Source organism: Episyrphus balteatus, chromosome 2 (assembly GCF_945859705.1).
Source record: "Episyrphus balteatus chromosome 2, idEpiBalt1.1, whole genome shotgun sequence".
Lineage (NCBI taxonomy): Eukaryota > Metazoa > Arthropoda > Insecta > Diptera > Syrphidae > Episyrphus > Episyrphus balteatus.
Window position 1 is genome coordinate 115,983,140 of NC_079135.1, and position 26,385 is coordinate 116,009,524.

The 26,385-nt window shown below is 30.9% G+C and overlaps 1 protein-coding gene across 1 annotated transcript in view; it reads left to right on the forward strand.

Annotated features, from left to right (window-relative positions):
* Window positions 1-26,385, forward strand: part of LOC129910558 (girdin) — a 45,352-nt gene that overhangs the window by 16,869 nt on the left and 2,098 nt on the right. The window contains exons 3-5 of the mRNA XM_055987984.1: window positions 18,845-21,534; window positions 23,988-24,151; window positions 24,213-24,416. Of these exons, the coding sequence (XP_055843959.1) occupies window positions 18,845-21,534; window positions 23,988-24,151; window positions 24,213-24,416 (3,058 nt within the window). The remainder of the gene's footprint in view (window positions 1-18,844; window positions 21,535-23,987; window positions 24,152-24,212; window positions 24,417-26,385) is intronic.

Below are 26,385 nucleotides of genomic sequence, written 5' to 3' on the forward strand. Positions count from 1 at the left end.
ATTAAGTTTATAATTCTAGCTTTCAGGTACTTTCAGGCTACATATCGAAATTTTGTTTTTTTATTATTTTGTTTTCTATTAATCGTACGATCGTAGAACGTACATGTCAATTGTGCCCGTAAAAGTTGCAGACCTTAAGAATCTTTAAAACTCACTAATTTTGTATAGTAAGAGTTTGTTCAAATACAATGTCATTATTGGATCAAGGCTCTAAGTATATTTCAATGTGACCCTGAGTTACGAAACACGATGATAAAAATCGCATGAATGTACCTGCAGCAATATTTAAAAAAAAAAAATTAATAATTCTCTGGGACACCACAGCTAAAAAAAATTAATAAATATTGTTTGATCCATTTACCTCACGGTGCTTTACATGCATTAATTAGGAAGATAGGTGTTTTAGATACATCAGCAATTTTATCCGCCGGAAGTTCTTTGAACGACAACGACGACGACACATCGCTCGAGAAACAAAAGCTTATGCAAGCGCACCACCCGACTAATCCGAATATAGGTACACGAAATATGAAGGTAGTGGGTACTAAAGAGTACCCAGTTTTCAATTTCATTTGGCTGTGTTTGTTATTTTTTTTTTATTACATTATTTTGAAAAAAAATCAAGTGACACTAATTTTGTGGAGGCTTTTTTTTTTGAGTAAAAAAAATTTGCATGTTTGACGTAAATTATTATTATTTACTAAAATTATAGATAATTTAAGGTTGCATATATACATTATGTGGTTGTTGTTGTATTTCTATAGGTTACAATGTGCATGGAACAATGCAGTTTGCTATTATAATAAAGCAATCGCTTGCAATAAGGTAATAAACGTAATCATCATCAGTAGCTAGTTATATACCAACTTAATGCAATAACTAAAACTACATGTGTGTAGAGATGTTACGATATTTGTATTATACCTAATGACATCTATACGAACAATGCCAAAGTTAACTCTGAAGTATTGTGACATTCCCTTCAACTAAGAAGCTTTGTCAAATACCTGAAGATGATTCATAAAAGACCTTTCGTTGGAATTATTATACCTTAGTACTTTTTTTCATGGCTTATAAGTTAGATGGGGTTTTTCAATTGTGAGAATTACATTTGTTTTTGTTTATTTGTTAGTTAGTTAAGTTCGAGGTACCTATAAATTAAACGTATAAATGCAAATTGGTACCTACAGTACTGACTACTTTATAAGTTAACAGTTTAGAAGATACTTACCTCGCATTTTTTTGCAGTTTGAGCAAAGTTAGCTGTCACTTTTGATGTTGACAATTCTTTATGAAATTGTTTCTCTTGTTCATGATCTCACTCTACAAGATCTCTAGTTCAAGTCTTTAATATAAATATATTTCAGGATTGGTTTGAATTCTTACAGTTGAGTACCTACTGTCTTTCAAAACTTTCTTGTTCCATGGCTTGTTGACATAAGCTTTTGAGCTCAAAAAAATAACCCCATAGAAGAAGGTCTTATCGGCAGTGTAGGACATTTAAAATTGTCAAGATTTGATCTGCTAACAAAGCTAGATTTGGCATAAAAAATCCTTTTAAATGGCATTTATAGTTAGCATTGCTCCATCGTCGTCTTCGAAATTGTTATTCAATGTAAACTTTTTTTATCAAAAGAAAAGTCATACAAAATTTAATTTGAGTTTTTTATCACTAGCACAGTTCTTAAAACTTTTATTTTGTCCCGAAATTCGATACCGCCAACCAACCCCTCGTAGCCCCATGTGACAAAATATGTCATAATATTATTTGTTACCAACAAAGATCCCACAAAAGCTGTACAAACTATATGTTTCTTCTTTTGAAGCTTATAACATAATTTTAAAGTATTGCTTTATCGAAAGAGTACACCATAGCTATTTCTAATAAATGGCAAAATATAAAGTTTTCAATTGGCAGTTAATGATGAAAGTTCGGTTTTTTTTTGAAAATAAGCAAATTTGTGTAAAAACTTCTGAATTCAGAAAAAATATTTTTCCTGTATATAAACTAACTGGGTTTTATTTTGGGGTTTTAGGAAAAAGCCTAAAAATAAATATTATATGGTTTTTGTTTGAATTGAACAAAAAAAAAAAATAATTATTTAAACTTATTTTTTTAATCCGTACATTTTCGAAATAACTAAGTAAATAATGAAGATATTGAATTTTTTAAAAATACGTGCTTTATTATAGTTAAAAGCAAGCCAATTTACACTTATTAATTTTAAAATTTACGATCTTGGGTTACAAGGGGTTAAATGAAAATTTGCTCTAAAAAATACTTTGTGCAACACTAGCTAATTTTTTCTTTAAAAAAATGATTTTTACACTGGTCGTGTATGTTTTTGAAAATGCATAAAATGCACCGAACTTAAAAAAAATTAACATCAATGTATTTGGTCCAATTTTCAACAGAAATCTTACATTGCATTATTCAATGCATTTATGGACAAAATTGGACAGAAGTATTTTTTGTTGCACTTTTTTATTTAAGTTAACCCTTTCGGACCCAGCGTTACTCTCATGTAACATATTTTTAAAAATTTGTAAAAAAATATTCCATTAAATATTTTTTAGGTTTCGATAGCTTAATTGAAAGATAATGATGCCTAGTTACTGGATTATTACAAAAATTTAGTCAAATATCATACCTTCAATTTTTTACTTGCTCAATAGGGCAAGTATTGGTTTCGTGTAAAAAAAAATTCGAGGTTTTAATCAAAACTAACATTACGATGATGGAGAAGCCCAAAAAAGTGGGTTTCGTCATGACGTCCGTCGGTCTGTGCGTCGGTGCGTCCGTCCGTGCGTCCATTTGTACAAGTAGCTACAGCCTAAACGAGTGGACTGATTTTCTTGAAATTTGGTATGGATGTTTTTTTCGTAATTTCCAAGGTTGGTTTTTTTTTGTTTTTTAATATCTCGCTTAGAACGTATACCTCCCATACAAAATTTTCGAGTTATTGCAATTTTCTCGAAAACGGCTCTAACGATTTCAATTAAATTTAGCACACGTAATGCTGTATATATAACATAACTGCGTTTTTAGTTTTTCTCAAAAAATACGGATAGTGGAAATATGGTCTTTATATTTTTTTAAATCGCGGATGTCGGCTCTTCCCGTATATCATTATGGAGTTATTGCAATTTTCTCAAAAATGGCTCTAAGGATTTTGATAAAATTTTGCATACGTAATATTCAAAGTAATTGCAGTAAAACTGCGTTTTTAGTTTTTCTCAAAAAAGTCAAGTCAATTAAAAAAAATTTTATTTAACTAACATTTGGCCTCCATGCCGGCTCTTCCCCTACATCAACCAAATTTCTTAAAAATTTATATAGAGGCAGCTCTAATAACCTACAAGTAAGCTAACATAAAAGTGCTTTGAACTGCAAGAGCAAGTACGTGCGGCCCCAGTCGTGCATTTTATTTTTTATCGAAAAAGGAACTAAATTTCACATTTTTTGTTTTTTTTTTGTAAAAAAATTTTTTTATATACAGTGCTGCTAAAAACATTCCGGATTTTTATGTCATTTTCATCAACGGAAATTTTATAACTCAAAACTGGTACCAAATATTGTTTTAATATTTTTTCTAGGTCGCTTATATATCAGTTACGCAATTTCAACAAAAAATAATGATCTTTAATACATACAAAAATTTAAAAAATTGAAAAATGAAGTAGAGTCAGAATTTCGGCTGTGAAAAACTAACCGGATTTTTCAAGGATTTCGATTCTCAGTATTGAGATAACGGTTTTAAGTATCACTTTAGTAAAATTTTTGTTTGCAAAGACAAACAAAGTTGTTAGCTTTGTGAATTGAATCAAATATTAAATGTAATACGAAAAATAACGCGTTATAGACATCCAATTCAGTACGAAGTCTTAAAACACTTTCAAGTCGAAATAAAACAAAATGTTATCCATTTGGGATGTTGCAAATTGCAACGTCAAGTGAGTATTATATCAACAAACAGTAAAAAAGCAAAAAGTCTGTTGAATCAGATCACTTTGGTGGGTCCCATCACAAAATAGCGCTAATAACTGATAGGCGAATAAAGAGTTTTTTGATAAAATATCCTTTTGTGACTTCTTAAACTATTGGTGAGGAGCTTAACCTGCCTTAATCTGTACTTGAACATCAATTACAGTAAGAAAGGGTGTGAGAAATTTTGATCTTTATGTCTTTCGGTTCGGAAAAACACCATTCCATAATAGTAAGCATTGCCTAAAAAGGGAGGCATTGAAAGGATCTTAAGAAACACTTTAAATATTAAAATGAAAATACTTAATCTGATTGGATTTACAAGAAATCATCTGAATTGCTCGAAAACAAAACGGAAAAGTATCCTTTTCAGTGATAAAAGCAATTTTTAATTGTTTTATTCCGAGTGTGAAATGGAAGCCAAACATGCACATGTTTGAAACCAAAAAAATATGCTCCCTACCATGAACACAGCGGAGGATCAGTGATGGTTTGGGTTTTTTTTCAACTGCAGGCTCTGGCCGTACACCAAATTAACGGAATAATGGATCATTTAATGAATAGAGAGATGTTGGAGTCGATAATGACTCCATAAAAGCAGATAGGAGCGTCTTTATATTGGCTCTTTCTGCTAGTTATGATGTCAAAAATTCTTAAAAGCTCGTAAAATAGTAGTTTGGGGCAGACAATACTCCTGGCTTAGAATAGCAGTAACAATTATCCGACTTGAACCCGATTGAAAATTTGTGGGCTATCTTTAAGTGACGAGTAGTGAAAAGAAAGCAGACCTCAGAAACTAACGTACTTGTGGCTTTGAAAAATGACTGGGTGCATATTTCTTGTCTATTTTATTTAATTTGACCGACTCCAATTCTCGTTGGTGCCGAGCAGTCTTCAAAAACAAAGGTTACTGAACAAAATATTAATTTTGAACACTAACATTAAAAAATCCGGTTAGTTTTTCACAGCCGAAATTCTGACTCTCATTAATTTTTCAATTTTTAAAATTTTTGTAGGATTAAAGCTCAATATTTTCTGTTGGAATTCCCTAACTGATATATTTACGACCTAGAAAAAATATTAAAACAATATTTGGTTCCAGTTTTAAGTTTTAAAATTTCAATTGATGAAAATGACAAAAAAATCCGGAATGTTTTTAGCAGCACTGTATGTATGGTCATAATTTTGAAAAAAAGATATAAAAAAAGTTAATCCAGAAAGTGTTTTGCTTTTTGGCTTAGAAGAAGTAGCATATATTCTATAAAAAATTATTTTCTCAGTTGTCCGACTTTTTTTAGTGGTCATAGGCAGTGCATGTAACTTTTAATATTAATATTAACTTATAAATTTAATATTAATAAGGCGAAACAAGTTCTAACTTTTGTTTTATTGAAGCACAGCTTATGGCAAAACCTCAATTCTTATGAAAAGGTACAAAAGTAAATGTATTCGCATTTAACCATTTTCCACCTGAAATTATCTAAATTAGAACTCATTTGTACTGGTGAACTTAATTAATACTTCGCATTAATTTGTATTTGCAGGCTTTTGCAAAACAACACGAAACCTATGAGCCTTAGGCTTAACAAGCCTTCCACCCATTTCAAATAGTTTGCTTCTTTTGGTTCCTGAATTTGTTTCCATAAACGTTCTTGATTTTTAAATGACCCGATTTCCTATTCAAAAGTTGGACATAAGTCCCAAAAATAAAAATTGGGTGTTATGTCCCTCTACAGAATATATTTAATTTTGCGTAGGTATTTAACTGTCACTTAATAAAAGAAATAATAAGAATGAACTTTTGTTTCAAAAGTTAAAATTATATTTCACAAGTAAATGAAAGTCGTGCACGTCCACTGAATATTCTTCAAGACCAATAAAGTTGCGTTAATGAAACTCACATAAAAAAAGTTACATTTCCAAGGATCCAATAAGTGCGCTACGAACCACATGTTTTAGCAGTTTTTATGCTATGATAAGATTCAAACCAAACTTTGTTTATGATGGGTGCAAAAAAATGCAACTGACAGCCGGAGTGTGTAATGCATTTTCGTGTAGAGGTCAAGTGAAATTTAGTTATTTTTATGTTCTGTATTTATTAAAAATTTTTAACCCTTTAACATGCTTGAAAATTTTGTAAGGTTCATACACTGGTCAGAAAAAACTGATTAGAGCTGAATCATTGTAAAAAGAGTCTTAACCCTCTACTGCATGAATTATGATCGAAGTGATATAAAAATTTTTTTTACAATTTTTTAGCGTCTTCAGTCCTCAAATTTGACATATTGGCGTTTTTTTTTGCCATTCAGGGATATGGTCGATGTTTCCAGTTGGCACTGAATTCAACGACTTTTGCCCTTGGTTGTTGTGAGTTAATTGAAGTTTCGGGATAAGATGGGGATGGACTTCCGTGACTTGTATAACCCCCTCCCCTTTGTTTTGTTCCATCTCTGCTTTGATCACCTGCCAAAGTTAAAGGTCGTCCTCTTTTTCGTGACATTGTAGGTTTTAAAGATTTGCATATAAGTGTTCGGAGATGGCTTGTTTGATGTTAAAAAGAGCCAGAATCTGAAGCTAGATTATCATCACTTTGAAACCCATCACGAGTTATAGAATTTACACACTTATTTTTTCTATAGAAAGTCTTCGACTTCATTTTACAAAAAAAATAAAAATCGTACAAAAATCAGTAATGTATGTCGCCAACGCATGATAACCCATATATGGTGTTTTGGAAAAAAATGCCAAAAAAAGACAAAAATTATTATAAAAACAAAAAACAAACTTCGTAAACATATAGAAGTATAATAAATACATACGAAACTTATTATTATTATTTCAGAATCACGACTCTCTTACTGATAATAAAAACCGATTTATTATACAAAAATAGACGTAGTTTTATTATAGTTTTTGCTTTTTGACATTTGGTGCAATAAAACGGAAATAAATCGATATGAAATCGATAAACCATATATGGGTTGATATGCGGTAGAGGGTTAAGAAGCCATAACCAACTAAACACAATAAGTCCGATTCATTGATATTTTTTTTAACTTTCAAAAACACACAAATTTAATTCCTTTATTACGTTATCAGTGACTTATCTTAAAAATAAAAAAATATGGTCAACAATAAATTAATTTTAAAAATAAATAAAAAAATTGCTCTGTATACATTATCATCACCTGATAAAGATGCATTTTTGTATACAATTTCTTTGATCTTAACAAAACCTGCGCTTTTCAAAAATATGCATAAATTGTCTTCTAAAAAAACACTATATATACCTTTCCTACCACTGACTGATCTGATCTACTTTGAAATGATCGTGCACAAGACGATTTCCCTCCTTGCTTTAAAGCTGGCACTCAAATTAATTTGACATAAATACTTGTCTTCATAAACACTACAAATTAACCCATAAACATCATCTTCATGCTTTTTGATATCGTTTTTCGACACCTTCCTTCCACACTAATAAAACCAGCAACAAAAACAAAAACAATAACTGACTGTATCTGTATCTTTTTACCATAAAAAAAAACTCTAAAATATCGCAAACCAAACGGATAGTTTACGAGAGATGACAGGCGATCACATCGATCACACAAAAGAGCACCTGAGTTAAGAATATTACAATAAACCGCGTACCGCGCATTTGGAATACTTATAACCTAACCAAGTGTGGGTGAACTAATACCCTTACAAAATTCTACTAAACCAATGATATTTTAAAAGCCAATCACAAGATAGCCCTCATGTATTTTTTTTTTATACGATAGTGTATAAAGGTGTTTTTTAAAGGTATTATAGCCGCAGCCCGCACGGTTGATTCTAGATACACTCACCTCCTAGGTTTTGCTATACGAACGAATATCGGGCTTAGTTTGAAAAAAGGTTCACTTGAGTGCGGTTCGGCGCATCATTATCCATCACAACTTTGGTTGCATTTTTTTTTAAATTATTTTTATGATGTTTCAAAAAATTAAATTAAAATAAGTGAAGTGTTAAATGAGAATACAAATAAATATTTATAATAATTATTAGTATAGCGATTAAATATTAAAAAAAAACAACATAAAAAAAGAAAAAAAACTTATGCCACTATAAGAGTGTTGTTAATTATTTTATGATTATTATACAATAATTAAAGAAGAGAAAAAAAAAAACCTGAACGAAGAAACGTCATTTTTCAAATCAATTAACGTGTAAGTAAAAAAAAACTGAAGATTTATTAAAAATCATCGTTAATTATTATTATTGTTGTCTTTTTTTAATCAATCGAAGGGCATGAGTGAATTAATAATTATGAAAAATTGATTTGTTTTATTAACAACAAATTTTTTTTTTAAATGCCATTTTGGCAGATATAATAATATTTAACTGTTGATAGCACAAGATCTGTTTGCGTTGAAGAAAATTATATAAAAACGTTAAAACGTTTGTTACATTCAAGGAAAAGTCTGTCTCACTCATTAGTAGATGAAATGATAGAATGATGTTTTTTAAACACTCGAGGCTAACGCCATTTTCTTGTTTAATAAAATTAATTTTTACAAACCGCCATTTTTTGTTTATTGTTAATTAATAAATCTGTTTTTGATATACTCGTAATTATTAGAGTGTTTGAATTTGAACATCTTTTTAGATTTGTCAAGATAAATTTTCAATTTATTAGTGTCATAAAATTTGAGTCATTTTTTATTTTTTTAATATCAATTTTTGTATTAAAAAATCAATTATACAAATATTGTTGAGATTATCTTATCAAAAAATGGTATATTTTCAAAATGTTCTTAGAATTTTTCATTACGAATGAATCAGTTTTAAATTTATGTAAGTAAATAGTTCCTCAGAAAAATGTTAACTACACGTTTTCAATTGGTAGCGTTTTTATGTTGAAGAAAATTTTTCAATTGGTAAAATATTTCATTTAACTTTTTTTTTCAAAAAAATCCCAATACCATTACATTTTTTTTTCTATTAAAAAAAAAATTAGAGAAAATTAAATGCTTGGTTGCTCTTAGAAAGTGGAGGGTAAAGATTTGTCCTTTTCTTTTTTAATTTAAAAGTAAATAGTCTCCGGTTAAATGGATCTACTTAGGTGTGTTTCCTGCTTAATTTTCAAACAAATTTCAAAAAAATATACATACATGAATTAAGCCTAGTACGCAGCTGAAGCGAAACGAAAAGTTTTGGAGTCTCCAAAGTCAACAGCGAACATGTTAATGAAAAAATAGCATCGGGTATTATAGTAAAGGAAAAATAATAAAAGTACAAATAAAAAAATTCAAGAAAAAAAAGAATCAGAAGTAAGTATTAAAGCAAAAATAAAACAAATTTAATTTCGTTCAAGATTTCGTTAAGAAAATTTTGGATGTAAAATTTCGTTTCGCTTCAGCAGCGTACTAAGCTTTAGAAAGAAAAATAGCTAAAATACAGATGTGCAATCAGCGATTCAAACAGAGACATTAGGCCACTTGGCCCAAAAATTAATGGTAATTTAGTTACAAGAGATTTTCTGTATAGCAATAGGTATTTGGCTACGTTTCAAGTCACAAAAAATGACATATTTAGAATGATACATGATTTTAAGGTATTTTTTAACGCCTGATCAAATAAAACTGAAACAAAAACTGTCACGTAAAAATCAATAAGACTTATTATAAAAAGTCTTTTAATTTAATTCGCATATACAATTTTTTACGAATGTTTTGTATACCATAAATATAGAAAAAAGAAAATAAAAAAATATGGGTTCTGTATTACATAAAATAAGTGGATTTCCACAAATTTTTGCTGTTTTAAAAGAATTGAACAAATCTTCTTAGCTGTCAGAAACCTAAACAAAGCATTTAAAAATGTAAATGTTCATACAAAATTAAGTAAAAACAATCTTTTTAAATTAAGGTAAACATCCTTTTATTTTTGTTTAAGCTTTTCATTTCAATAACACAGAGAAAAATATGACCCGCTAAAAACTAACAGATTGCCATATTGTTTTACCGTCCATACATTTCATAAGGAAATCTTATTAAAATCAACGATTAATAAGGTTTTTTTAAGGAGATTTCTTATTATTTTTATAGAGAAAATCTTATTAAAATTTGACTGAAAAGTTGATTTTTTTTGCCACTTAGCACTAGAACAAAAATCGCGATCAATATTTTCATGGCAGGTTGGTTCAGGTGGTAAGGTAGGCGACTAATGATTTGAAGTCTCCAGTTCGATTCCCAGCCTGGTCATCGTTTTTTTTATTTTTTTGCAGATTTTAAAACAATAAGGAAAACCCGATTGTTTTAATAAGGTTTCCTTCTTGGATGAAAACCATAGAGAAATCTTATTGTTTTTGTTCTATTTTATGTGGTCTATTTTTCTCTGTGAAGAATGCACATAAAATTAATGATAAATCCTTTCATTCTAAGCCGATTCACTCAAATATTTAAAAAGAAGAAATTCTTATTGAAGTGAAATGAAGTTCAATTTAATTTTAACAGAGAATATGAGATCAAAGAAGATCATATATTCTTGATTCTAAATGCTTTATTTTTCTCAGTGTAGAAAAAAAGAATCAAATGAGAAAATTAAAATATTTTAGATTAAAGGGTGTTTTGTTTTTTTGCCAGGGAAAAATGGAAACAGTACCAAGGAGTTATATTAAAAATTTACCATGTAATTTATTTTGTTGATGTTTCAAACTCAATTAAACAATCGAAAATGCCCTTTTTCAAGCATTCAGAAGGTTTGAGGCAGTAGTTAAAGATATTATTACACCATTTTGTTTTATTTGTCAAGGTGAGAACTTTTTGTCAATTAACCGAAAATAAAAAAATAAAAAAAACCACCCTATGTCCAGTTGTGGTGCTGATTGTGTTGCGTTGGGTGGCATTTAGCCACGGCATTTATCGACGGAGTAAAAGTAAACTCCATTCTCGTCGATGAGGACCTTCATTTTGATATATGTACTTGTACATACCTACATTTTTGTATATAAATATATTCTTATATAAGGATTAAATACAATCATTTTTAAGGGGAGAATAGGGTATAATAGCCCCTGTTCAGTTTACAAAAAAATAAGACTCAAAATATACTCCTGCGCAAAATTAACGCACATCTCTGTTTTGTAGTTGAAAAGCCCATTTTATTATGGAGTCTTGATGGTCCCGAGTATACAAGTACGAATTTCGTATTAAATAAAATGTAGCGTCAAGCTTGTTATGTCTGTAAAATATTTTCAAAAATTAAGGGTTACTATATTCATGGAAAAGTTAGGGATTATTATTATTCTTCATGCAAACGGTTTTTGAATCTTGATCTTCATACGTAAATAAACATCTTTGTAGAATGCTTGTACATACAAGTGTTATGGAAAATTATACTCCGGATAGCTCTACAAAAAAAAAAAAGCGTGTTTTTTTTTATCGTTATCACTAACATCCAAAAAATGCATTGGGATATTTTTCTAAGCCCTGATTTTTCAATCTTCAGGAATATTCGTAGGAATAAGCCTTAACTGGGGTTTATGTGGCAATTGAAAAACTGGCTCTAATTGTTTTAATTAATTTAAAAATGCGATTCTGTTAAAGGATGCATATATAAAAAGTTTTTATTAAAAATGACACCAGTACCTACATTATTTTTAATTATTAATTAATATTAATTTTGTCATTATTTTTCGTATACACCAGTTAATTTTAATAATAACTTTTTATTGCATTTTTTTAAACAAACTAATAACATAGTAGGTATCATTTATTATTTAACAAAAAAAGTGACATTACTATGAATCAGATAACTTACACGAAATTTTCTAATTTATATGATCAAGGCTCAGTATATCCATAAAATTGTGGTTTATATTGATTTATTTTTATAAAATTTTATAGGTTTTTTATTTTGTTTGCAAAAATTTAAAACATGACTCCAAAAGTTATAAGAGATAACAAAACATCACTACGATCATTTTGTGATTTAAAATAAAATTTGAAATAAGATGCATTTGTCTAGAAGAACAGAATGACGTCGCTTTTAGTTCGTAATGAAATATAATGTTATTGCGACTATTTTTCTTGAATTTGTTTTCATGCAAATTTAAATTTTCTTCAAAACAATACCTAGCCTTTATTTGTGAATTGTGAGAAAGTAAGTAAACTGCGAAATTGCAAAATTTACCTGTTAAATTATTTTATTTCTTTTTTGTCAACAGAAAATAAGTCTGCGTACAAAAATCACATGGCTATTCGCTATTGTTGTTATGTGGTCCCGCATTTTATGTATTATTACCTTAAAATGCGCTGACCTGCTTTTATGTCGCATAATGAGACTCTTATTTGTTTAGTTGTTGTTTGTTTATTTGCTTGTTGAACAGAAAAATGAGTTAAGTTTATTAATTTTTAGGCACGAACTAGCAGTTTTTGAATGCAGGTCAACTTTTTAATGAGTATAGCTTAAGCTGCGTTTGTGTATTTTTTGCAAAAATTACTCTAAACAATGCTGTATCACTGTGGGACACAATGTATTAATAGTTTAGTGATGCGATGCATGACATGTGAGCTAATCTAGACGGCAAAGGAAATCTTAGTAAAAAAAAAAAAAATCTTAAGTACCAAAACAATGGTTAAGGCCAAATTGGTTAACTCTTTGTATTAAATTAATTGGCATGCAAAAACAAAGTTTCAAGCCAGTTACTAAAATTACTTCATAAATAATAGTAAAGTCAATTTTGGTACCCATACTGTAGATCGCTGGTGCATTGCTAGTAAGACTGAAACTTGATTTTCCTTCTTGCAATTTCGAAAGTGTTGCTTGTTAGTTTCTTAAAGACGATTGATTGACTAATAAATCAATTTTTTTTTCGATCGGATAATTTAAACTAAATTTTGACTAACATTTTTGAAACTTTCGTATACTTTCGAATATACGACATGTCTCAATAGTAGAGTGATGAGTGATTTGAGCATATGAAATTTATTTATTTAAATGCGAAATGAATGTAATGAAGACACACTTGGTCCGGTGTTTATCCAAACGTAAGAGTCTAGAGTGAAAATATTCATTTTCGGTCCTTTTCACTTCATCATTGAACCCGAATAGATTCCGAAGTGATATTTTTGTATGTTCGAGAACAGATTAAAGTCTGATTATTCCGAATCAAGAGAATATTTGGGGAAAGGCAAGTGGATCATACCTCACATGCCGAAATTTTAAATAGCCAAAGAACTTTTGTGAACAGGTGCAAAGTGTTTTTTTTTTTTCTTGAAACCAAACCTCGCCTCATGAAATTTGGCGAACATCTGATCAAGAAGGTTGGATTAATACAGCTCTGTAATGGATCTACCCTTCTCTAATAAATCGACCAGCCCATAAACCCCTTTCGCATCCGAAAAATCTGGCTATAACCTTTCCGGCTAAGACGATCGGCCTTGCTCTTTTTGGAGCGAAACCACAGGCTTCCATCGACTGTTTTTCCTTTCTTCTCTAAACAGTCTAAACATTCCTCTTAAATTGCGAGCTTGTTTTTGATCAACATTAAGCAAATGCGGTACCCACCTTGAGCAGAGCTTTTTCATGTCTGCTCGTAATTCTTTGTGCAAGTTGTTTCGAAACCTTTCCTCGGATATTTTTACAGCTTTAGCTATTTCGCTAACCTTCACACACCTATCGTGCAATACCATCTTATGGACCTTATCGATGGTTTTCGTTGTGGATGCTGTTTTCAGCCGTCCTTGACATGCGCCATCTTCCATGGACGTGCGACCGCGTTTAAATTCAGCTAACCATTTTGTGACGGTTGACATCGAAGGAGCATTGTGCGTAAGATTCTATCATCTTCGAATGAATAATTTCATTTGGGACTAACTTATCCGAAACAAAAAAATCTTTAACGAGGATGATTTTTGAAAAAAATTCTTGTAACCAAACCAAATGAAAAAAAAAAATTTGAAAATTATCATATGAGCTCAAGAAATTTAAGCCTATTTAGGATTTATTAATTTTCGCAGATGAGAACGCTATAACTGTGTCAGTTCGAGAACTTTTCACCTTGCCTTCATACTAAAAAAGTTTCATGAATTTATAATAATCTCACATTATCCATTTACAAACCATTAAATCCAAATATAATGAAAAATCTGGCTTCTAGCTGCTATATATGTTAAACTAAAATATCTCGGAAAGCCCATGAGTTAGAGAGTTGACCTCATAGAGGCTTTTGATTGGGACTGAGTTGCAAACATACTAAAATTTCATAAATTCTGACTTAAAACACTTGTTCGCTTCTGTATGTCCGCGGTCCTTTAACAAAAGTATTCTATCAAATTCAAAACCCTAATTAACTGTGGTTAAATTTCATTAATGCAAAAACAATTTATACTCTGTCATTTCTGATGGTGTAAATCAACTTTAAGTTCAAAGAAATAACAATAAAATTCATAAACAAATGTGGTCCAACGTCATAAAACGTTAAACATGGCCGTCATCGTTGTTGTCGCACGTCGCACATCGTTGTCGCGTCGTTTTCGTCGCCATTGTATCGTTGTCGTCAACACTCGTTGTTGATCGTTGATATTTTTTTTTTTGTGTCAAATATACACAGTAGCCACCACAAACATCTTTGTGTGTCGTTGATTGTCTCTAGAACGTTAAAAAAAAAACTTTTGAATACTGTCATTAATGAAGCGGGATACTATTTTTCTTTGTTTTTTTTTTTTTTTCTTTGAAATTATTAATCAAACACAAGTGTCAAGTGTTTGCATGCGGTATGTCATATGTCATGTTTATGACTCTCCCTCCCTCTCTCACTCTCTGTATTGATCGCACAACAATTTTCCTCTTACCGATAAAATGACTTTAGCTAAAAAGTCAACCTTAAACTGTTAATTTGAACAAATAGCATTTTCCATTGTTTTGAAGCAGGGTTTTGTCACAAGCTTTAAAAAAGCCTTCTCAAGTCACTATCATGACTCTGTATTTAATTGCTTTTTTTTTTGTCAGCGAGTTAGTGCGCCTATTTATGTAGATTTTCTCAGAAAACTTTTTTATCGACAAATCGAAGGAAAATGGCAACACACAAAAACTGTGAATGCGCCATTGTTATCGAAAAAAAAAAAAATAACGTTGGGCTGGAAATAAAACCCAAAGCGCGAACTTTATGAACTTTTGCTGAATTCACATGAGGGGTTTTTTTTATCATGTTGGTCGGGCTGGGTCGAGCGCACCGCCTGGTAATAAACTGAGCTGGCAATGTTTTTTCAAGTGTTTCGACTGAAATATAAGTAAATTTTACCATATACCTCTACTTTCGTTCTATTTTTATAATTTCTGAACAAATAAAACAAAAAAATGAATAAGAATTTTAATAAATACAACCTGTGTACTATATACAACACGGTTCATTATGCGGGCGGGTGTCTGTATAGAAGAGAGAAAAAAAGATATAAGCAAGAAAGAATTTCACAAAATTGTTTGTTTTATAGGTACTTAACTTTACTGTGATAAGAAAGCTAATTAAGATACAATGACTTCATTTTGTTTTATATTTCTTTTTTTTTATTTTTATTTTTTTGAATAAACAAATGGGATTGTATAGACCAAAAAATATCAAGTCTAAGTAACCCCCTTTAGGATATTAGAGTTGAAAGATAAAGAAAATAAAGGGGGTTTTATCTATATTTGGTAGAAAAAAACCAAGCATATTGCAAATATGTATTTCCATGAGTAAAATGGCGGTGAAACGTTGAAAATAATGGGGGACCTAAAACGACTAATGACTAATGATGGTTTGATATCTTTTTTTTTTTATCAGTAAAGGCTTATGTTATTTGGTTTGCAACGGTTGATAAAGGTTTTAAGCTATTAAGTTGTCGTATAATGTAGGTATAGACAGGTTAGATATAACTTAATAAATGAATGTTTAATCTGCATATATATACCGTTAATATGTTCATTTTGTCACTTTTAACACATGAATATAAGTTCAATGAGTCAAAAGTTGTATGCTATTCCATGAATGCAGCATTAACGTTTCTAGAACTCAGTATCTATTCATTTTTAAAAAATTTGAATCGCATAGCAAAATTATACGTGTCTACTTTTTTTTGCGTGTAAAACTCTTTGTTTTACACTTGTCAGCTTTTAAAAATTAGCGACTTTTATTGCACCATTTTTTTTTAATTCTTGAGGATCTTCTTGAAGTCGTAGACAGTCATTAACTGATAATATTTCTTTAAAGTTTTGAATGTCTTCCGCATAAATGAGAATAGAAGAGTTTGCAAAACAAACAATAAAGGACCTAAGTGTCTTCCTTGTGGAATACCAGAATTTGCATATAATTGTTTGGAACAATCACTAAGTAAGATAACAGCATAACTTCTATATTCTAAATAAAAAGCGATCTGCATTAAAAAAAAAACTCATCGATACCTAAGGTTCTAATTGTGATACATTTTGTTGAGACAAATTTGCTGTTTCAGAGATAAACCATTGTTTTAAACCAAATTGTTTTTTGTTTTCTTTTTGAGAGATTAAAAAATTCGGACAAAATGTTCCCCTCTCATCTTCAAATAACCAGCGTTTAATAATTCGAAGTATAACAAACATAATTTATATCAGCGCTAATTCTATATAAAACCGCCGCGGATGACCTTGCTAGTACAAATATTAATTGTTACTGTTGAGAGTCTAGAACTATGCAAAATTACGCTATTTGACCTAAATTAACTGCAACAATAACAATTATTCGCGGTTAGTTTCCTAAATTGATCCATTCGAAAACATAGACAAAAAATGTATTTTTTTTTTTTTACTTTCATAATTTCCGGAAGCACAAGGTCTGATTTCTAATAGTCAACCAACTTTCAAAAAAAAAATAACTAAATTGAAATCTAAACAATAATTCTATTGCAAGCGCAGACCGACTATATAGAATTCTCCATACGCCCTTCATAAATTTAGTTAAAAAAAAAAGAAACGATGCGACTTTATTGTTAGCTGACTGGGGCGGAAATCCCAGTGAGGCATGAAACATCACCCACCGATCTAACCATCAACTAACATGAATTTACAGTGAACCCACAGGTAAATGATGTACGTTAGTTTATAATCAAGAAATAATTGCACTCGATCTGTGTGTGCTACTGAGCAAGTACAATGATTTGGATGATAAAACAACGATAGGCCACCAGTAACAAGCAGTGACACTGCATTTTTTTTTATATAAAATTAAGTGTTTCATCAGGCCGGAAGTTAGATAGTTCTTTACTGATGCAATATCTAAGACAAAAAAAAAAAAAAACACACAAAATTATTGCAACAAGCATAAAGAAGTATTTTTTTTTTGTTGAATGCAAAACATAAATGAATGACTTAAATCCATAACCTCAATATTAAACAATATTTCAAAAAATTGGGTTAAAAAGTAAAATTTTGAGTGAGGAAACAGCTTCCTGTAATCTCAAAACACGGGCATGGGACTTTGGATCTAGTAGTAGTAAAATGTTTTTATTTTCAACATAATAACAAAAAGCTTATAATCGTGGCAGTTCTCTCCATTTAGTATATACAGACAACTTCATCGTATGTTAAAGTGGTTCTCACAAAAAAAACTTAAGCGGACTTTTAAACGTGGACATCTGCCTTAGAAGTAATGGATGTTCTTTTTTTCAGTTTCGGTCTATCCAAACCTATTGTTGTTTTGTTGAATTAAGTCATCTTGTTGATGGTTTTCTGATTTTTTGTTTTTTTGTTCTATTTTTCGAAGATTTTTTCGTTATTAAAGGTACCTTCCATAAGCTTAGGAGCGTTTCATTGATGTTTGACTCTCGTAAGCCCCACAACTGATTTCAATGAAATTAAGAACAAAAAACATTTTGGTAACTTTATTAAAATGAAGAAAACATTTTCTAAAAAATAATTTTTTGGATTTTGTATATCTCTCTCTCTCTCTCTATCTAACCACAGAAACTTGTCCTTTCTGAAAAGTCTGCATTTCGTCTAACAGCGGATAAGTTTAAACCAGTCCTCAGACTGTATGGTTTTTTCTCTTTTCTATTTCTATTCTCCCTACGGCATGAAATCTTCTCTTACCAGCTGAAATTCTAAAGAAGATCGTTTGACCTAGGCTTCGATAGAGCTTTCTAGACTGTAATGATGCTGATGCTGTAATAAACTTCCAAGAGCTGTTTGATCAGCGGTTGTGCTCCTAGCTTTCATCGACGAACCCACGCATTTTTTTCTTTGAACCAGGGCAAAGTATAATATTAGTCACATTGTTAAAACATAGTTAGCGGCATTTTTGATAGCCTTTGACAGTATTTTCACTGTGAATTCTCTGAACTCTGAAATATTAATGAAAATGCTGATAGCAAAAGTTCTGACAAGTTTTTGGGCTAAAGCGTTTCGATGTTGAATTTTCCTCTATTTCTTGATATTTCCTACAATGACTTTTTGTTTTTATCCATTCTTAGCCCCATCGGGATTATACCTAGTACCTACCAAATATTGGTCCGAGGCTATGCTGGCCTCCATTCCGAATCTGTCTTAAAGTCCCCATAATGATAACTGATTTTTCAAGTAGTTATAAGTTATTTATAAGTTAATAAATTTTGATCCTAGAGAACCCCTTATTAGAAGACGGCATAAGTCTATAAGCATGAGTCGAGGTAGACGCTTCCAACGATACCTACCTACATGATTTGTCAAACTATGATAATTGCTTAGTAAAGAAATTATGAAGAACATGCATACAATTTCATGAAATCGGAATGAAACCACTTTGTTTCTCATATTTATATTAAAAAACAATGCTATTTAAAAATGTATTATGCTTGTACTCACTGCTTTTTATATTATTTTCAGGTTGGTCTAAAAAATGTATCCCTCGAAGACAGTTGGTATTGGGCAGATAATGCAGCAACTAACTCATCCGAAAGTGACAATGAAAAGCGTCCCCCACAAGCTGAACGACTTAAGAAACTACAAAAACAAAATAAAGCTTTGAATGAGAAAATTCTTCGACTTGAAGAAGAAAACAATCAATTGAATGTAAATCTAGAAGAACTAGATACTGAACATCAATTAGCAATTCAGAATGTTTTAGAATTAAAGTCGGACATTCAGCAAAAGTACACTGCTCTAAGCAGTGACTATGAAGCCTTGAAAAAAGAGCATGCTAGTAAATTTTTAAGCACAGAAAATGATATTGAATCGTTGCGTAAGAAATATGATAATCTTCAAGTTTCCTACACAAAATACGTTGAAGAGAATGTTGAGCTTAAAGCTAAAGTTGAAAAATTGAATTCCGAAGTTGCAAACCAGTCTGTTGAACAGAACAATTTGAAAGATCTTCTTGGTGAAAAAGATAAAAATATCACACAGTTAGAAGATGAATTGAAACAAAAAACCGAATCCGAAAACGAAGAGAAGAGTCTTCTCGATGAAAAAATTGACGAATTGACAAAAGAACTCGAACTACTTCGCAATAGTCAGCTAACGCCAGAGAAAAAGCTTAGTGAAAGCTCATCGGGCAAACAGAGTGTTGACGATGATTTCATTGTTGTTCCTGTCCTTGAAACTGATCCTCAAGTTGCCGTTGCAACAGATAAAAAACAAGAACTCGAAGAAAAAATTGATCAATTAAACAACCAAATAGCTGAGTTATTGGCTGAAAATTCCACATATCAATCGAAGATTCAAGACCTAGAAATGGAAAAGTCACTCTCTGTGTCACAATTGGAGATGTCCATTGAAGAATTGAAAGTTAAACTAGGAAGAAGTGAGCGAGAATTAAATGGTCTCCAAGAACGTTTCGGGGTACTTGATTCGGAAAAACAAAAAATAGATGGCACTTTTGTTGAACAAAAGGCTCTAGCCCAACGTCTTCTCAAAGAGAATCATTCCTTAAAGCTAGAAATGGAAACAATCAATGAAAATATGACCAAATGCGAAGCAAATGCTTCAGATGTCGAATCTAAACTTATGATGGAAAATGTTGATCTTCAGAAAAAACTGATCGATATGGAATCCAGTCTTAATCAAACTTCGACAAGTTCTGGAAGCTCATCAGATCTGGATCATATAAAGAATCTTCTCGCAACCTACACTAAGATCGAACTTAACGAAGCCAACAAAGATACTGTTGAGTCGGCTTTTAAGCAAATCCGTGATAAAATTTGGCAAATTGAAGTTCTTGAAAAAAATTTATCACAAATGTCTGAAGAAATTTTAGATCTTCAAGAGAACAAACTGTCCTGGGATCATGAGAAAAAGACGTTGGAAGCTGATATTGGTCAATATATCATTCAATGTGATGAACTTATGAAGAATAATGAAATATTGCTGAACGAATTGGAGAACTACAAGCGAAATAAACTCGAGACAATATCAGAAAATAACGAAGAAAATCTTCTTTTGCTCGAAAATCAATTAGACGAATGTCGTAGTCTCAATACTACACTCGAAGAAGAGTATCGTGAGTTAAATGATAAAATATCTGAACTCGAGAATGAAAAGCAAGAACTGGTAAATCAACTGAATACAGTTCAAGACATTAATTCAACCATGTTGACCGATCAGAAGAAGCTTCATGAACAACTTGAAGCTTTGGAAGCTGAAAAATCAAACTTGTTATTCGAATTCAATGAGATGAAGTCAGATGATAGGGAAAATGAAGTTGATCAGCAACTGACCGAACAGAAAGAACAAACAGCAAATTTGGAAAAACAAATTGAACGTCTAAACGCAGATCTTTCGGATGCAGTTCAAGCTTTGCAAACACAAAAACAGAGCCTTTTAGAAGCGAAGAAAGAGATCGAACAACTTGAACAACAACATCGCCACAAAGACATAGCTCTATCCAAAATGGATGCAAGGATTCAAGAACTCTCTCAAGAAGAACATAAAGATTCATCAGCTTTGGAATCTATGAAAATTGATAACGAACATCTTCAAAAGAAAATCAATTTGCTTAGCGAAGAAAAAGCAACTCATTTAGAAAAATTAGCAAAACTTGAAAGCGATTTGCTGGCAAACGCCGATTTAGAAAAAACCATTGAATCTTTAAATTTCGAAAAGAATGAAATTATAAAAACTCTTCAATCTAAACATTCGGAGAATATGCAATACTATATGGAAATTCAGCGATTAAGTCAATTGCTTCAAACTGCTGAATTAGAAAAGACACAGCTTTCGGCTAAAACTTGTGAGCAATGTGAAAAGTTGGCAGCTAAAATTGCTGCCGATGCTGCAGAAACAGAAAAACTACAAGATCAAATAACGTTCCTTCGTGAAAAATCTGACATCTTGACGAGTAATCTTTTAACCGAACAAACTAATCAGAAATTGCTTCAGCAGGAAAAGGCTGAATTGGCTGAATCGAATTCGAATTTGCGTAAAGATTTAGAGCGTTTACGTGAGCATTTGGTGGAGTTGGAAGAATCGCATACACAGGAAACAATTGAAATGCAGAGCATCATAGATGAAACAAAAGAACAAATGAGCATACTGCAAGGTGAAGTGTCCAAGTCTAGCAATGCTTATACTTCGGCAAGGTGAGTTTAAAAATAATAATCATAAAAAAACTTAGCAGAATATTAGACAAAATTAATTTCTTGCCGAGTTCGCACGCGAAATGTTCAATTGCGTTTTTGTACTAGGGATGATTTTACTTTTAATTTACACTTGAAGACTTTATCTGATGGTGGAATGCTTTGTAACTAGAAGACAAGGCGAAAAGATTAAATAAAATTATTCGATATCTCGGTTCGTTTTTGCGTTTAAGTTAAAATAAAATTATCCTGAGATTAATAGAGAGATAATTTTAAATCGTATTAGCGAGTTCTAAAAATCAATTTTTTTACCCATAAATCCATCAAATCGATCCATGATACATATATATTGTAAATTCGACTTTACATAAGAAATTTTTCGCGATTTTTGTTTTAATATATTATTTTTAATTTGTTATGTAAAATATTCCTGTCGCAAATCTTTTAAGTAATACACTAAATTTCTTTCAATACAATACAAAAATAGTGTATTCTAAAATTTGTTCCTATATCAATTTGACCCACTTATTACAACGCAACGTATATTGATAAAATAGGTGTAGAAAAAAATGTTACACATACGCCACAGTGAACCGTAGATGAACTTTATCGAAATTGAATAATTTGGTCAATGAAGTTCATCCTTCAGAAGGTGAATTCGTTCCAATTTTATTACATTAGGTTTGGACTATCATGAAAGCTGCAGTTTTTCAATGCATTTACTCAAATATCTCTTCAAAAGCCTATTTTAGAAAAAAAAAATTTAGACACGGGTATTTAAGAATACAAAATTGATATTAAGAGCCTAAAACCATTTTTAAAACAGTGCCAAAGTGATTGGTCAGGGAAACACTTATAATAAGTTTTTGTCAATAACTAGTTCTTAAGGGCTAATATCTCTGAAGACTGGAAAATTCGGATATTTTTAAAAATTTTAAACATTTTTGGCATGATAAGTTCGACACTTTTGTCTGAAAAGTTAGGATATTCATTGGGCAAGAACCATAAACAACTCTGCTAAAAATCAGAACTGCAAGATTTAAGGTACCGTCAAAAGTATACGGTTACTGTTGGTTGTTTTTTAGTGGGCTAAACATTTGTTAAAAAAATTATAAATATTTTTTTCTGGTACTCTTTATAGTCCTTTAGATACTTGCCATTTTTGAAAATTTAATTTTATCTTCTCAGTCTTAGTATTTTAATTAATACTCTAATAATACCACTGTAGTGTACTTATCCGGAGGTGAAAAATAGACCTTCTAGAATATCAGTTAAAACAGAGATCTTCACAAATCCGTTGCAAGTTATCCTTATTTACCATTGTTCAGCTTAGGAAGACACCTCGAAGATTTATCTGTCTATTCAAAATAATACAAGTAATGACTCCAAATCTTTTTAAGAAGATTTTTTTCAATTTTATCATTAACAATTTAAATTTAGATAACGTTAACTGATAATAGATTATAATAAGTCTTTTACTTTCATTGTTTCCTTTGATATGAAATATTAGCTTGTTAATTTCTTTGTTTCTATTTTTTTATTTTATCACAATAGCATTGAACTTTGTAATTTCCTAAATTAATTAAGGTTCATTTTTGTGTCTGATAAAAATGAATCAGTCAAGCTCAAGGTTATGTTTGCAATCTAGACATATTTATGATAACTTTTTAAAAATTCCATGACAATTTTCGTTTATATTTCAATTTTTGCTACTCTGCCCGATTCGGTAAAATCGATTCATCTTTAATTTTATTTATGGAAAATATTGTTTGTTTTTATAAAATCCCTTATCACAAAAACTGTTAAAAACTGAAAACTAGAATTTTTTGTAGTTTTCTAAATTTTTAAATTTTCAAAATTTAAATTTGTGGGAAATTTTTAAATTAAGTAGAAAATATTTTACCATGTTGGTTAAGTTTGAATAAACAATAATAACCACCAAAACGTAAATGTAAAATGAATGTACATAGTTAGAGGCGCGTCAAACCGACTTATCTATGCCATAAAGTCTATCTTCGTACCTCAACTTATATTTAAAACATGTCACAAACTTGCTTCGACATAAAACTCATTAAAAAAGGGGGACAAACCAAACTTTACCAGGCACGGCAATTAACATTCGATATTTAGAACTCTACCTTGTGTCACGGCAATAGCAACTTTTATCACTTTACCCTGACTAATTACCGAAACAGATACAATAGCAACCAAACAAAGACCAAAAAAAAAAAAAAACAAAAAAAAAGCCCACAAACTCTTATCTTTTCAGAACATTTGTCACGAGTGCCTTTTTTTGCACCACATAGGTGATAGGTAGGTAGGTAGGTGACTTACCAATAGCAATTTACCTTCGAATAGTCTCATTTCATCGCTTGCGCGCCTCTCATAAGCTATTATTTAAAATTTAATGGCTAAATTATTTTCAATTCTCCACCTCCTCCTCCATTTCTCGATAGTATTCGTGCCAATCAGCATGCTGAAACCTTGCAGGCGCAATATGCACTAGTTACACAACAACGTGATGAATTAGTTGCCAAGCTGAGCTTAGCCGAAGATCGTGAATCGAAAAATCAAGCTGCACTTGTTAACCTACAATGTGCATTGGAGCAGTTCCAAAATGGTAAATTAAATATTTTTAAAATCCATATTTTTGTTTAAAATAATTTAATTTTATTTTGCAGATAAAGATAATGAAATTAAAATTGCCACTCAAAAACTTCGGCGTGATCTGAAATTGGAGCAATCAAAGCAAAAGAAGCTAGAAGATGATATTGCATCTTTAAATCAACAACTAGCCGATGCCAATCAAGGATTACGAGCGGCTTCTAGGCTTTCCGATCAACTAGAAAGCTCACAGATGGCTATTGCCAAACTGAATGAAGAAGGTGAGTATTTAATTTCTCACCTCCGCATACATGAGATTTCAGTACTCCACACACACATTTTTGAAAGTATCTAACAAATATTCATGCAACCGTTTTTTGTGAAAAAATTTCAGTGGGATTGATATCATTTTTAAATAATTTCCAAAAAATTAAAAAAATATGTTTCGATAAAAAAAAACTATCCAAAATTTGCTAACAAAATATGCATGGCCCTCATAATATATTATATTACTATGGTTCTTAGAGGTAAATATCAGCTGGTAATTCTGGGATTTAAAAAATTGCAATCACTCGGAATTTCAGTTGGTATGCACTTTTTTGAAATCCAAAATTTACACACATAAAAAAACCACAAGTTCATATTTAAAATAAAACAAAATACAATTTAAAAAACAAAATGTATTTCAATAAAATTTAAGTTTGTGCACTAAAAAAAGAAACTAATAACATGTTTTTGTAAATTTCTTTTTGTAATCAAAATTTATGTATGTTTTTCTTCTTTTTTTGTTGCAATTTTTTTTTTTTTCAATATCTCATTCTTTTTATAAAAAAGAGTGAGTGTTGTTTTTAATTTTGTATATGTATTTGTTTAAATTTTTTTTCTTGTGTTTGGCAAAATGAAGTAGACTAATTAACACACATTATTTCTGGTAACCGCACATGCTTTTTTATTTTTTTTTTTGCACACCAATGTATGTATTTTTATTGAAACATTGTCAAAAAAGCAAACAATGGGCCATAATTACGATAACAAAGAAAATTGTAAAGGTATATTAATTACCAGATTATCAGCAATTAGCATTCTTTATTAATTTTGTATTCAGAGAGTTTCTTGACATCTCTCACCTGAATAACCACTGACAGTAACAGATATTAAAGTTGATCGAATTCAATTAAATACTTAGGGCAAACAATTCTGGAAATCTTTATTCCTCCAAATCTATTTCATCTCTTTCAAAGTATTCTCTAATCAATTCAATAGACCTTTGCCAATATTTGACTTAAAAGTCTGAAAAGTCCTTCAGTTTCTTCTTCGACTCAGATTGTATCTCTTCTATCGGCTCAAAACAGAATTTTGCAAATAGCCAATATTCGTTATGGTCGTTGTAGTTTTTCGCAAGATTATTTTGAATAACAAGACTATTTTGTGGAATAAAAAAAAAAAATTGAGTTTTCTTACGCAAGAATGGTCTTTCAAAATATCTTTCTCATTTTCCAATATGATCAATAAATGGTCCAACTTTAACTAATTAAATCGATGATTTCCGAGCACCAATTTTTGATTTGATTGACATGTTGCTCATCAGTCATCGCTTAATATAGTTGTTCGCCTTGGGTGTTAAACTTTTTCTAGGTCCTTTTTGAACATTTTAAACCATTCTTGTAGTTTGTATTTTCGATTGTTCCAAAGGCCGTTTGTGTCGTTCCGCACACCAAAGTCATTGAATTTAAGAAAGTTCTACCAATCAATCAAGGCATAACTTGTAGTACACAATTTTATAACTTGTTCATTTATCACAACTTCTACTTGTATTCATCTCATAGGAAATAGTTCAGCATCTTTTCTCCAATAAAAGAAATTTCTATCTTGGAGATTTCTAGCGAAAGCAGACGTAACAAGTTTCTACCTACTCGAAAAAAAGTTCCGAGTTGTTGGACTAGCGGGTCCTTATGCCGACTTTTCACGAGTCTATTTTTTCCGTGCGGCGAAGCTTTTTGGCGTAAGTCGACTCGTGTGAACGTTAGCAGCAGGTGACTAAACTGACAATCCCCATAGAAGAATCCTAGTCGTCTTCGGCCTTGCGACATATCGTGCGACTAAAATCGACTCGTTAAAAGTCGGCATTAACTCGCTAGTCTCTGTATTAACAAAATGACCCAGGTCCCAGGAGCTCCAAGTAGTAGTGTCTTCGCACAATCCACTGTCACTCAAAATTTTCAAGGAGCTGCAAATTTAACTTATTCGACA